General features: G+C 40.9%; 1 protein-coding gene across 1 annotated transcript in view; it reads left to right on the forward strand.

Moving 5' to 3' along the window:
• Positions 1–514: 514 nt before the first annotated feature.
• Positions 515–14,200, forward strand: part of Rsrc1 (arginine and serine rich coiled-coil 1) — a 322,919-nt gene continuing 309,233 nt past the window's right edge. Inside the window, exons 1-3 of the mRNA XM_036189598.1 lie at positions 515–643; positions 12,854–13,049; positions 13,485–13,610. Of these exons, the coding sequence (XP_036045491.1) occupies positions 12,856–13,049; positions 13,485–13,610 (320 nt within the window). The 5' untranslated portion in view covers positions 515–643; positions 12,854–12,855. The remainder of the gene's footprint in view (positions 644–12,853; positions 13,050–13,484; positions 13,611–14,200) is intronic.

Below are 14,200 nucleotides of genomic sequence, written 5' to 3' on the forward strand. Positions count from 1 at the left end.
AAGTTTTGGATAAATCTACACATTTGATGTCTGTTCTAGAAGAAACTTCACGAATCGGGCTACTTAAATAAAAAACTAAATTGTGTCCAATCCATGAATGCCTTCACCTTCATGGCAGGAAAAAAAAAGATTTTTTAATGTAGTTTTGCAAATATATTATTACAATTTAATCACACACGACTCTACGCAGACACACTCCCATGATTTATTATTGTTGGGCGAATTTCCACCTCGCTCAACAGGAACTAACCAATTTTGCTCAGCGCGATGTCTTAAACATAACTTCCCACGATGTAGATGTTTACTGATTATCTGTGACGATAACGGCGATTACTAAGGCAGTGACATCCCATAGTCCCACCTTTATTGCTTTTGGGGAACAAGAAAATCCAATTATGCAAACACGCGAAACAAACATTAAACAAAAAATTGGCGGCATGACAATCCACTCGCTCGGCATTCCTAGTGGCCTAGCGGCCTGCATCGACGCACTCGGCAGCTCGGCTGACGCTGCCTGGCGCTGGAACCAGGAAGGCGCTGAGCTTAAACTGAAGCAAGTTCTGAGGACGCCGGTGGCGCCGTGGTTTGAAGAGGGGGTTCCAGGCCCCCGCGTCCGGAGGTGCGAACCCGAAGGTCGACCCAGGTGATGCGAGCGTCCGGAGCGTGTGGGCGGCGCCCGCCAAGGAGGCGCTGAGAGGCCCTGCTCGGCGTGAGGCGGCGTGGGGCCTGGCGCAGTCACTGGCAAAGGTTGGGCCGTGGCCCGCGGCGCGGAGCGGAGCCGTGCGCATGCGCCTCGCACCTGGGAGGTTCCCTGCTAGCTGGCTCCGGGCTCGGGGGCCACGGGAATGGGCGGTCGCGGGTGGTGATCGGCCGCAGGCCTCGGGCTGGGCCTACAGTCTTTAGGTGGTGTGGAGAGTTAGCCCCCATTTCGCCGGTCCCGGGTCTCGATCGCGGTTTTTGGGTTTCCTAGTTGTCCTACCTTCATAGCCTAGTTCACGCTCGTCTCCTCCAGGTAGTTGGAGCAAGCGGAGGCTGCGTCTAGTGTGTACTGTCTCCCCCGCCCCCGGTCTAACCGCTTGTTGACATGAGAGATGGTACAAGGTCACACAGACCTCCCTGTCTTGAAATAGATCACTTTAAACATTCTGTATCCTTTTTTTTTTTTTTTGACGGCAGGACCTTTGGTCATGTGACCAGATGGCCACCCTTGAACTCTACTTTTCTGAGAAGTGAAAATGCACGTTGCCTGCCCTACATTTTAGATTACTATTAATGTAATTTCTGAGTTGTATTTTTTAAAAATGCTTATGAAAAAAAAATCTAGAATCGCCAATAACCGAGTTTTGTCCCCACTAACCAAGTAGCAGATTGTTAGATAAATTCACGAGTCGTATGTTGGCGTATGAAGGTATTTGAATTGTCATCTTTGAACTTAGATGTAAAAGCTCCCAGTGAAGGAGCTATGCAGAGTTTTCAGGTTTTAAGGAGTGGAGCAGATGTGACAGGTGCAACCTTCTGGGGAAAGTAGGTATCCTTTGAGAGCGTCTCTAGTCTTAGAGTTTATGAATATTCACTTTCTTTGCAGACAGAGGAGATTTCTTGCAAAGTGGTAGCACTTTATTACTGTATGTTCAATAAGAGGGCTAAAAATGTCTGAAGCTGAAAGAGATAAAGGCAGCTGCACTTGTCTGCTAATTGGCCGTGCTGACCCAGTCTTTACATATTCAGTGTGTAGAGTCGTGATAGGAAGTGCGTGTCATAGGGTTGTTGTAGTGCATTCATAGTTATCTTTCTCTGGTTGCACTGGCAGACCATAGTAGGGGAATCCTACGGTTTGTTAGTTTAAAGAGAGATGCTAACTACAGAATTTTGTTGTTGTTGTTGTTGTTGTAACAGCAGCATCTTATTTCAGAGTCTAAATTGAGAATAAAGTTATTTTCATACCATATATTCTGATCGTGGTTTCCCCTCATCTCCCAGATCCTCCCCACCTCTTCACCCTTCCAACTCCATGCCTCCCTTTTCTCTAAGAAAATGGGCAAAAAAAAAAAAAAAAAAAAACTAAGGAAGCACAAGAAGTATACACACACACACACACACACACACACACACACAAACCCATAAAAACTCAAAATTGGAAACCATACTATACAAGCAAAAGACCAATTCGGTTAAAAAAAAATGCCCAAACAATGCAATATGAGACAAAAAATCTCCAAGAATACTTTTGTGTTTATTTTGTGTTGGCCATCTGCTGCTGTACATGGGGCCTGCCCTTAAGTGTGGTTTGTGCACCCCATAAGACTCTCTTGGAGAAACTAATTTTCCTTTGGAGCAGTTGTCAATTGGAGATAGCTTCTTGGTTGGGGCTGGGAGCTCTGTCTATTTCTCTAGCTTCTTGGTTGGGGTAGGAGCTCTGTCTACTTCTCCATCTCAGTGCTGGGACCCTGTGCAGCACTGCAGATCTATGTAGGTCCTGTGCATGATGCCACAGTCTCTGTGAGTTCATATGTGTGACAGTCCTAGCAGGAGTGTTTTGACAGAATTCTTTATTTCTTTTGGATTTTGCCCTGTTGTATCTGAAATTTACCTCTATTCTTTTAATTCCTTTGCATGGTTCTCTACTTGTTTGTAGATTACATAGTATGTGAAATAGTGCCCACCCCATTTTTACTTCCTGTTCTGTTTTGTTTTTTTCCAGTGTGTCTGGCAGCCCCGGTTGGCCTTGAACTTGCCTGTGTGGTGGTCTTGAACCTATCTTGCCTCTACTGCCCAAGTGATGAGATTGTAAGCATGTGCCACCACATCTAGCCATTTTACTTTTTCTACCTTTTATTGAGGGAGGGGAAATGTATATTTTGATTTTTATCTTTTTTTTTTTTTTTTTTTTTCCCAGAGCTGAGGACCGAACCCAGGGACTTGCGCTTGCTAGGCAAGCGCTCTACCACTGAGCTAAATCCCCAGCCCCTATATTTTGATTTTTAATGAAATATTATGGCAAAGTGCTTATAAATTGTCCTGTTCTCCACGAACCTTTGTTCTTTTAAACTACTTGACCATTTTCCGAAACATAAAATCTGTTTCTTTTATCCTTATTAAGGATATGTGCCTTTATTTTCTCTTATTAAATGGTCACATCTTGAGTTTATGTTTTCGATCAGCTACCTGAACTTTATAATAAAAATTTTAAATTGTTGTCTTGTGATCATTACCTGTCATGCTTCAGTTATGCAGGAGTAATTGGGTGAGATTTGCAGCCAGGAAGCTGAAACCAGGAAGAACTAGAGTGAGAACAGGAAACCAAGAACTGCTGTGTTTTACAGTTACTGATAGGTTGAAATGTGTTACTTTGTGACATTGCTAAAAACAATCTGAGCAGTCATTGTCGTCATTTGCCAGTGGAGTTAAGTAGAAAGATTCTTCCTTTCTACAAGTGTATAGTATACATTGATTGCCTTGACTTGAATGAGCAAGACTATTTAATTATACACTGTGTTACTTTTCTCCTTGCATTGACACATGCCTGACAAAAGCAAATCACAGAGAGAAGGGCTTGCCCTGCTCCACAGTCTGAAGGGACAGTCGTCATGGTGGGGAAATCATGGCAGCGTGAGCACATGTGTCTACAGTCACTGGTGAATGCTGGCGCTTAGCTCACTTTCTCCAGTTCAGGATTTAGTCCCAAATTCCAGCTCTTCTCTTCTCAATCAAACCTTTCTGGAAACGCCCTCTGAGACCTAGAGAGTGTTTTCATGGTGATTCCAGATCCTGTTAGGTTGACACAGAAAATTTACCATCATCTTTGCTAAGGACATGCAATAGCGCATTGAGAACAGAATACCTGCCAGTTAGAGAGAAAACCTTTTTGTAGTCTCCCTCTGATTTTCTGTTCACAAGTGACATAATTTGTAATTAGAATAAAGAGAAATTTATACCCACTTGCTATGTTCTGATTTTTTTTTTTTTTGAGCTGAGGATCGAACCCAGGGCCTTGCGTTTGCTAGGCAAACACTTTATCACTGAGCTAAATCCCCAACCTAACGTTTCTGATTTTTTATTACCAAAAGATACATGACCAAATGGTTGTCCATGTTTATTTTTCTTTTTATTCATCTTTATGCTTAACTAGGGGATTAATTAACAGGACAGGAATAGAGAATGGAGATGCCTGCAGGACAGTGCTTCTCAAACTTTTTAGTTCTAAGATCCTTTTATACTGTTACAGATTGTTGAGGATAGCCATAGCTTTTATTTGTGTTCTCTATAAATATTTACCTTATTAATAATCTAAATGAAGTTGTAAACTGTATATGAATTCACTTAAAATAATAATAAACAAGCTGGGTGGTAGTGGTACAAGCTTTTAATCCCAGCACTCTGGAGGCTGAGCCAGGTGGATCTCTCAGTTCAAGGCCAGCCTGGTCTACAGAGTAAGATCCAGAACAGGCACCAAAACTACACAGAGAAACCCTGTCTCGAAAAAAAACAAAACAATAATAATAATAATAATAAACATGGTAACAAAATTTAATATGAAAAATAGCTGTAGTTTCAAAAACAAAAACATTGAGAAAGCAGCATTATTTTCTAGTTTTACAAGTATCTGATGTCTGGCTTGCTTGAAGACAGCTGTATTATCATATTTACTTCTGTATTCAATTTATTGAGAAGTAAAGTGTTTTAAAATTTCTCGAAGGTTGGTTTTAATGTGGTATTTGAAACCATGTGACTGAACTTTTCCTGTATTATTTATCTTTATTGCATTAAAATCTTTTTGTCTTGCACTGTGAATGAATCTGTGGGTGGTTTTTGTGACATTATGCCTAGGCAATTGGAAAATACTGGTTTACTGAATTAGATATGTCTTTCAAATGTTGGCACCCTTTATTGTATATCAAACATTCATGTGTATTAATATTGTCATTGATCTTAGAAAAAGAGGAGGCCTGAGTACTAGGCAGATACAAATGATCTAAAATTCAGATCTTTTAGTTAAGAGCCGACTTTTATGATTGGTGATAAATACTGTTAATTTTTCTTGAGGTAAAAGGCTATCTTCATTCAGTCTGAGAAAAAGGCTGCCAAATAAACAAGCCTAAGTGATCATCTATTGGCAGTTTTACAACAAAAATTATGTTTCATACTAAAATCAGCTAGTTCAGCTTGCAATTTATTTGCACAATTTTTTTTTTTTTTTGGACAACTAACATCCTTCACTATATGATAGGAATTGTGTATATTGAAATTTAATAAATTTAATGACTTTTATTCCTTTACCAAGGGTATTTTTTGGGAGTGTGTCATATGTGCTGTCACTGGACTGGGGATTGAACCTTGGGCCTTTTTTTTTCTCTGTTTAGTTTTGGTGCCTACCCTGGATCTCGCTCTGTAGACCAGGCTGGCCTCAAACTCATAGAAATCCACCTGACTCTGCCTCCCGAGTGCTTGAGCCTTGGTTCTTATAGGAGGTAGGCAAGTGCAGTGTTCTTGGCCCTCTCAAGAACACTATTAAGTGAGACTCTAGTGGGGTGTAGAGTGGGGAGGGACCAGGGAAGAATACAATGACCCTGGTATAGTTTGCTTCTGCTTTGATTCTTGCAAAAATTCAGAACATTGGAAAAGATAATGTTTGTATATTATAATGAAAATAATTTTACCCCTTGAATTTCCTGACTTTAAGGGTCCTTGGGCTCTCTTTGGAGAACTGTTGGTACACTAGAATTTAATACCTTGGACAGCAAGGTCTTCCTGTATCGTTCCCACTGATGTATCTCTTGTCTCTTATTGAATTTTGATGTCTTTGTTGTGTCTTGCTTCCCTTCTGGTGAAGCACACTGTTTGGACACTTCCTGAAGAAGGACGAGCATGACATCTAATTTTGAGAACTTAAATGTCTAAAAATGTCTTTTTTTTTTTTTTTTTTTTCATCTCACAGCAGACCACCAATTTTGTAAGATAGATGGAAAGAGATTTGAGTTTGGAATTAGTTTTTCAGAAATTTGAAGGTGAATTTCCTTTGTTTCTTGTGTTGCTATTTGAAAAACCTGTGCATTCTATTATGCTTTCCTTCCTTTATTTTATTTTGTGACACTTTGAGGTTGTCTGGGATCTCCTTTTTATTCTTGGTGTCTGATAATTATTATTATTTTTCTTGTTTGGTTCAAAAGGGCCATCTGTATACTGGGCAACATCTCCAGTGTCTGATTTTTTTCTATGTTATCCCTAGTATATGTTTATTTTTAAAAAGACTTCATTATCCCAAGTACTTGGGAGAAATGAATACTTCTTAATTTTTAGAAATTTCTCGATGTATTTTCTTCATTTCTTTTTCTATTCCTTTGTAATGGCATCTTTATCAGTTAAATATTGGATTTCCTGGATAGATGTCTGTACTTTTATTTTAATGTTTTCAATTTTTTCATGTTTGTCTCATTTTCTTTTCACCTTCTATGAGTGTTTGACCTTTTCCAACCTTATCTTGTCTGTCATTTATTTAAGCCAAGCTCTCTCCTTGGAGCAGTTTCCCATTGCTTTCTGGGACATCTTTTCATTACCCACCTGGAGATATTAATGAGTTTTTGTTCTTGAAGTTTTTGTTGTTGTTTTTCTCTGTACGCTTCCACTTTGCTATGAGTTGCTTTGTGTCCGTTTTCTGCCTTCAGGTTCTTACTTATTTTTGTGTTCCTGGGTGCTGCATGCTGGACCTCACAGCTCCAGGGGGGTGCTGAAGTGCTGAGCCAAGGTCCCAGAGGCAGGCAGTCTCTTAGGACAGAGGCTTTCCCTACCTAGCTGGTTCTCTTTTCTCCCGTGTAGTCACTAAAAAGTAAACAGAGAAAGACTTTAGGCCAGGAGGCGGTGGTGGCACACGCCTTTAATCCCAGCACTCGGGAGGCAGAGGCAGGCGGATCTTTGTGAGTTCGAGGCCAGCCTGGTCTACTGAGCGAGATCCAGGAAAGGTGCAAAGCTACACAGAGAAACCCTGTCTCGAAAAAAAACCAAAAAGAAAAAAAAAAGACTTTATAGAAAAAGTTCACTCTTTTTATAGTTGAGCTTGTCAGCTGTGGGCTATGTTACAGGGTCATTGGATGGGAACCTGCCTTTTCATTCATGGGACATTCAGATATATTGTCCACTGGGTACAGTGCAGTTTTTATAGACATCTTTTTTGTTGGTAATTTTTTATCTTAAAAATTTGTTTATTTATTTTACTACCGACTTCAGTTTCCCCTCCCTTCTCTGCCTCCCCCTCCCTCCAATCTTCTCCTCTATTTCTGTTCAGAAAAATGCAGGCATCCCCTGGATATCAACAAAACATGGCATATCAAATTGCAGTAAGACATGTATAGCAGTAAGACACTTTGACATGTATTAAGGCTGGGCAAGGTGACCCACTATGAAGAGTAGGGTTCCAAAAACCTGTAAAGAGTTGGAGACAGCCCCTTTCCCCACTGTTAGGAATCCTACAAGAAGACCAAGCTATCCGACTTCACAAATATGTACAAGGGCCAGGTCTGTCCCATGCAAGTTCCCTGGTTGTCAGTTCAGTCTCTGTGAGTTCCTATGAGCCCAGGTTAGTTGATTCTCTGGGTTTTATAGACATCTTCTTTCCTTCCAATGATGTACACTTGGCTTCAGAATCTATTTAACCCTTTAACTTTTAGTTTGACGTCACTGTGCTTCCACCACTTTTAAAAAACCTGAGCTCTTAGACCTTGTACTCCCCATCCAGTACATCATATGTCCTGCCGGGGTTGGAGAGGTTAGTCTCCTGGCCAGATGGCATGGGGGAGGGACCTGAGAGTGTTTTTTGTACAGAAATTCAATCAGCTCATGTTTTAGCTTTATACCTCATTGTGCTTGTGTGGTGTAGTCCTGCTTCGTTCTGATTTTTGTTGCATGAGTTGACTTTTTCTTGTTGGAATTTTCTACAAGTTGCTTCATACTCAGTTTTTGTAGTTCTAAATACTTCATCAGTTTTTCATTTGCTAAAACTTGGTTGATTTATCTTGTCTGCTGCTCCCTGTTATCTTCCAGTCGCAGTCTCTCTGTCTTTTTTTTTTTTCCTAGACAATTTCTCTGTGTAGCCTTGGAACTTAGAGATCTGCCCACCTCTCCTCCAGAGTGCTGGGATTAAAGGTGTGAGCCACCACCATCTGGTTGTCTTCTTGTTTCTTCATCCTTGTGACTTACTTCTTTAGTCCTCTAATCATGCTCCAGTGTTATTTGTTTATTTGTTGTTTTTAGACCTGGCTGGCTTCCTCCTTGTGGAAATCCTCCTGACCTGATCTCCCAAATGCTGGGATTATAGGTACTAGGCCACCGTGCCTGACACTTCAGTATTTTTTAAATAAGAGGATAAAATCCTGGCATTTCAGTCTTTTCTAAATGACAGTGTAAAAGACCTAATAAAGTCATTTTAATTTAAATACTTTTTTTGTGGAAAATAAAACTTGTATGTTGTTTTGTTTTTGAGACATTGGTTGCACCATGCAGCCCTGGCTGGCCTTGAACTCACAGCGATCTGCTGGCCTTTGCCTTCTCAGTGCTGGTTTTTTAAAAATAGGTACTACTGCCGGTGGTGGCGCACGCCTTTAATCCCAGCACTCCAGAGGCAGAGGCAGGCGGATCTCTGTGAGTTCGAGGCCAGCCTGGTCTACCAAGTGAGTTCCAGGAAAGGTGCAAAGCTACACAGAGAAACCCTGTCTCAGAAAAACCGGAGGGGGGAAAAAAAAGAATAGGTACTACTACACATGTCAATTTGTCAGTTCTTAAAGTGAAAACAAAACAAAAAGAAAAGGAAGAAAAGGCCAAGAAGAAAATATTATCACCTCTGAATTGGGTATATATCTCTTTTTTTTTTCTTTTTTGGGTAGTTTCTTTTGAGACAGTGTTTCTCTGTGTAGCTTTGCGCCTTTCCTGGAACTCACTCTGTAGACCAGGCTGGCCTTGAAGTCACCAAGATCTGCCTGGCGCTGCCTCCCCTGAGTGCTGGGATTAAAGGCGTGCACTACCTTAAAGGCTGGTATATATTTCTTATATTTAAAAATATATACACATACAGGGATATTTATTGTAGATGTAATACCTGTCTACATCTGTAAATGAATATAATATGCATGTGTGTTTGAAAATATGTAGCTGTGTCCACATAGTGTTTGTGTATACATTGTACGAATATATATAATTTTATAAACATTTTTAAGTGGAAAGGTCATAGTGAGCTTTTATTCCAGGCTGCTTTTCCGTTTAGACGCGACTAAAGGATGTTAGTGATTCACTGAAGATTTGGAACCCGGGCTTCCCGGTAGTGGCTGGACATGCGCACTGAGTGCTTGCCGTGCGAGCCTGATGACCGGAGTTTGATCCCCACAGCGTGTGGTTAAAGGGGAAAATCAGTTCTCCCAAAGTTGTCCTCTCACTTCCACATTATACCACGGCGCACACTTGGCCACACATACCATATATATAATACAGTAAATAAATGAGATAATTTAAAGAAACTATATTTACAAATCTTTAATTCTAGTTATAGATAAATTGTTTAGAGTTTTGAATTGGCCCTAGCAGAAATATTTATACTGAAATTGACTTAGAGGTCCTGGATCATCTGATAATTCTCAAAACAGTATTTTAACACATTTTGTTTATAGTCATATATATATAGTTTTGGTTTTTCGAGACAGGGTTTCTCTGTGTAGCTTTGTGCCTTTCCTGGAACTCACTTTGGAGACCAGGCTGGCCTGGAACTCACAGAGATCCACCTGCCTCTGCCTCCCGAGTGCTGGGATTAAAGGCGTGCGCCACCACCTCCCTGCTCTATAGTCATATTTAACTTATTTTCAGCAATTACTAAAGAAAGATGTGACATTTGATCTAAATTATTGCATAGGATGCATCCTGCTTTTTTTATGATATTGTTAGGTAACTAATAAGTATTTTATCAAGAAAGTATTTCACATGAAACACTCAAGGCTACCTTTATAGTAATATAAGGTTCTGATTGGCTAATTCCTGAATATCAGAATCTGACATCCTTTGTTTTTTTCTTTTTGTATACTAAATATACAACTAAATATATAACTACGACCATAACTCTGTAGAAAGTCTTCAGAAAAGAAAAATTATGTTTGATGTTTTGAAACAATATTTTTAATCATGACAGTACTATTACTTTCATTCTGGGGAAGAGGAATTAGGACTCCATCTTTCAGATCAGAGTCAGGAAAGCAAAGCTGAAGCTGCTAGTGATGACTCCTATCTAACCCCAGCACTTGGAGAGGTGCAGGCCAGCTTGCACTACAGAGTGAGTTGCAGGTCACTTGGGGTGACATGGTAAGAACCTGTCTAAAAACAAACGACTCCAAAAGGAGCAAACTGTGGATCCTGGGCTGTGGCAGTGGTTATTCTGGAGTACCCACCCACCAAGCGCTTTCCCTCTTGCAGTCCCCGCTGTGCAGAAGAGGGGGTACTTTTGATGTTGTGATGCCAGTGAAGTCTGGGTTTATAGTGGGCTGTTCTGTGGGATCTGGTCAGGTGTGGTTAATTCTCATTAGCCACATTCAGTTATGCTATTATGCCTGCTTGTGGTTTGGCCGGAAAGAACTGCTGTTTTCTTTTAGGGGAACACATTCTGAACAATTCTTGGAAATCCTTAGAAGGAACTATTTTCCTTTTGGTTTTTCAAGTTATCTCTCTACATGTTTGTGGTATTGTTTCCCCCCCCCCCAAATATTGTGCACCCTAATAAATTTATCTGGGGTCAGAGAACAGAACAGCCACTGGATACAGAGGCTAGAAAATGGTGGCACTCACACCTTTAATCCTAGCATTCCAGAGGCAGAAATCCCTCTGGATCTCTGAGTTCAAGGCCACATTGGAAACAACCAGGCCTGGTGACACACACCTTTAATCCCAAGAAGTGATGGCAGAAAGCAGAAAGGTGTATAAGGTGTGAAGACCAGAAACTAGGAGCATTTGGCTGGTTAAGCTTTTAGGCTTTGAGCAGCGCAGTTCAGTTGAGATTCATTCTGGATGAGGACTGAGAGGCTTCCAGTCTGAGGAAACAGGATCAGCTGAGGAACTGGCAAGATGAGGAAGCTGTGGCTTGTTCTGCTTCTCTGATCTTCCAGCATTCACCCCAATAACTGGCCTCAGGTTTGATTTTATTAATAAGAACTTTTAAGGTTTCTGCTACACATGTCCATTTTAATTTTTCTTTCTATGTACATGTTTTCTCTTAGTGTCTCCATAGATATAATGATGCTGTAATAAAGCCTTCATGAAGTTTTCTTTTCTTTTTTTTCTTTTTTTCTTTGAGACAGGACAGTGTATCCCAGGCTAGCTAGCCTCCACTCTGTGTTTCTGTAGCCAAGGAGGACCTTGAACTTCTGATTCTCTTGCCCCCACCTTCCAAGTGCTGGGATTTGAGGCATCCTCAACACTCAGTTTCTGCAGTGCTGGAGAATCTACTGCCTCTTCCTTGTTAGACAAGCAGTTTCTAACTAAGCTACATGCCAAGCCCACATAGTTACCTTTTTTTAAAATAAAAAATCTCAGATATATTTCTAGAAGTAGGATTGCACTGTCAAAAAAGCATCAGCATTCTTTTTACTTTTAATAGTAAATTGCTGAATGATTTCTGAAAGACTCATACCAAGCTAGCTGTGTGTAAAGAACTGGCTGACTTCCCAGTAACCATCAGCTTTGCTACTTCAGTTAACATTCTTCTCCAGTCTCATGAGTGAAATGATCATAGTGCATTGTTTCATCTTGTACTTCCATAATGACTGATGAGGTCTTCCCTTTGAAATATTTAGAACTCAGAGCCTGTAGAGATAGCTCAGCAGTTAAGAGGACAGATTTTCCAGAGGACCTAGGTTCAATTTCCAGCTGCTACATAGTAGCTCACAACTATTTGTAACTCCAGTCCCAAGGAATCTGATACCATCTTTGGACTTTGGGCATTGCATTCATGTGGTGAACAGACATACATTTAGGCAAACACTTATACACATAAAATAAAACTAAGTAAAATCTCAAAAGAAAACTTTAAATATTTAGAACTCAGCTTGAAAAATATGACTCTAAAGTGTCTTTCATTTTCAGGGAGTGTAGAAATGGAGGATTAGATGGTTAATTACTAAACAAAATGTCATACAGTTAATGATAAGAACAACTTAAATTATCAGAAAATCGATATAATGAACTTTCTTTAGAATTGATATTCAAAAGACATTCAAGGGGTTGGGGATGTAGCTCAGTGGTAGAGCCTTTGCTTGAGCGCAAGGCCCTGGGTTCCGTCCTCAGCTCTGGGAAAAAAAAAAAGACATTCAAAAAAGTTGGTGCAGATTCGAGTTGTTTAGAATGTGTAAAAAGTTCATTGGTATGCTAGAAGATTGTGTTAAAGCTATTTTACACGGCTAGTGAAAAAAGCCAACCACGTTTTACTTTAAAAAGTTTTTAGATGTGGCTGGGTATGGTGGTATGTGCCAGTAACTCCAGCTACTCTGGAGGCATGGGAGGGAAATCAGTTGGCTCCAGAAGTTCACAGCCAGCTTAAGGAACATAGTTAATTCTTTTTTTTTTTTTTCTTAAAAAGTTTGAAAATGAGGCCGGGCGATGGTGGCGCACGCCTTTAATCCCAGCACTTGGGAGGCAGAGGCAGGTGGATCTCTGAGTTCGAGGCCAGCCTGGTCTACAGAGCAAGATCCAGGAAAGGTGCAAAAGCTGCACAGAAAAACCCTGTCTCAAAAAAACAAAACAAAAAAAAGTTTAAAAATTTGTATCTTGAATTTCATTTGTTGTGTTACTAAATTAAGAATTTGTTGTTGTTGGCTTTGTCATACCCTTATAGAAATGGGACGCCGGTCATCAGACACGGAGGAAGAGAGCCGAAGCAAAAGAAAGAAGAAACACCGGAGACACTCCTCTTCCAGTAGTTCCTCGGATAGCAGGACCTACAGCCGCAAGAAGGGCGGGAGGCGGCCACGGTCCGAGTCCAGGTCCTGGTCAAGAGACCGGCAGCCTCGCTCACATTCTTATGAGAGAAGGTTAATGCTCATAATCTTTGTTTAGATGGTAGAGAGAGTGATGTTCTTCAGAAGTCATGTTTGTAGTTTTAATTTTAGTAGTTAGGTACTTAGGAGGTTAAATCCCAACCCAGAGGGGTTTTTGTTTTTTTGTTTTTTCCATTTTTCTTTTTCTAATCAGGTCCAGTGTCCACATCTTTTGCCTGTATGTAAGCAAGTAGATAGAAGTTGGTACAGTTCTTGCATTATCTGATGATATTTGGAAAGATTGTATAGTACTATGACCCATAATATTTAGTAGCTGATCCAGCTGTGAATCTGTTTGGGTGTTGGAGAGCAGTAATGTTTTATTAATCTGTCTTCTTGAGGAAAGAGTGAGGCAGCAAGGGACACTTAGATCCCCCTTAACGCTCACAACAAACATTGCCTCGCAGTGACGCTTATGGTTTATTTCAGACGCAGGCACAGGTCAAGCAGCAGCTCTTCTTATGGCTCCCGAAGAAAACGAAGTCGAAGTCGATCCAGGGCTCGAGGAAAGCCCTATAGAGCTCAGAGGTCTCGGTCCAAAAGCAGAACAAGAAGGTATGCGTTATCGGTGCTTACGCTTCGTAACAGCTCTCTCAGATCAGCGGCTCTCTGCAGCAGTAGTTCTCCGCCGGCTTCTGCAGTTGGACTGCCTTCAGATGGCGGTTCTGCTTCTCTCGCTGGAGACTGCCGGTGCTCTTGTTATCTGACAGCCTTACTGGGACTGGAGGGTCAGTGTAACCTCACTCCTACATCTCGTGTTTGTTTCTGGCCATGGCTTCTCACTCCCTGAATGATGGTGGAAGGGTCTGAAGAGGAAGACCAGGGGTTGCAAACTCTCTAGGGTTAGAACTAACCTGCTGTATGTCTTTCAAAAATGTGTCAAGGCTTCTATTCCTGCCGTATCTGTTTGTAGATAAGGCTTTTATAGAAGTAATGAAGGTCAATGAGGTGGTTTTGTTAGGGCCTGAATCCGATAATGCTATTGACCCTGTGAGAAGCAGAAGTGAGGGGCTGGAGAGATGGCTTATAGCAGTTAAAAGTGTAGCTCACAGATACTGTAACCCCAGCGCTGAGATACCTGCACATATGTGGCATACGCGTACACAGACACATAAAGACAAAAATGTCAATCTTAAAGAAGGAGA

Source organism: Onychomys torridus, chromosome 6 (assembly GCF_903995425.1).
Source record: "Onychomys torridus chromosome 6, mOncTor1.1, whole genome shotgun sequence".
In the NCBI taxonomy this organism is placed as follows: domain Eukaryota; kingdom Metazoa; phylum Chordata; class Mammalia; order Rodentia; family Cricetidae; genus Onychomys; species Onychomys torridus.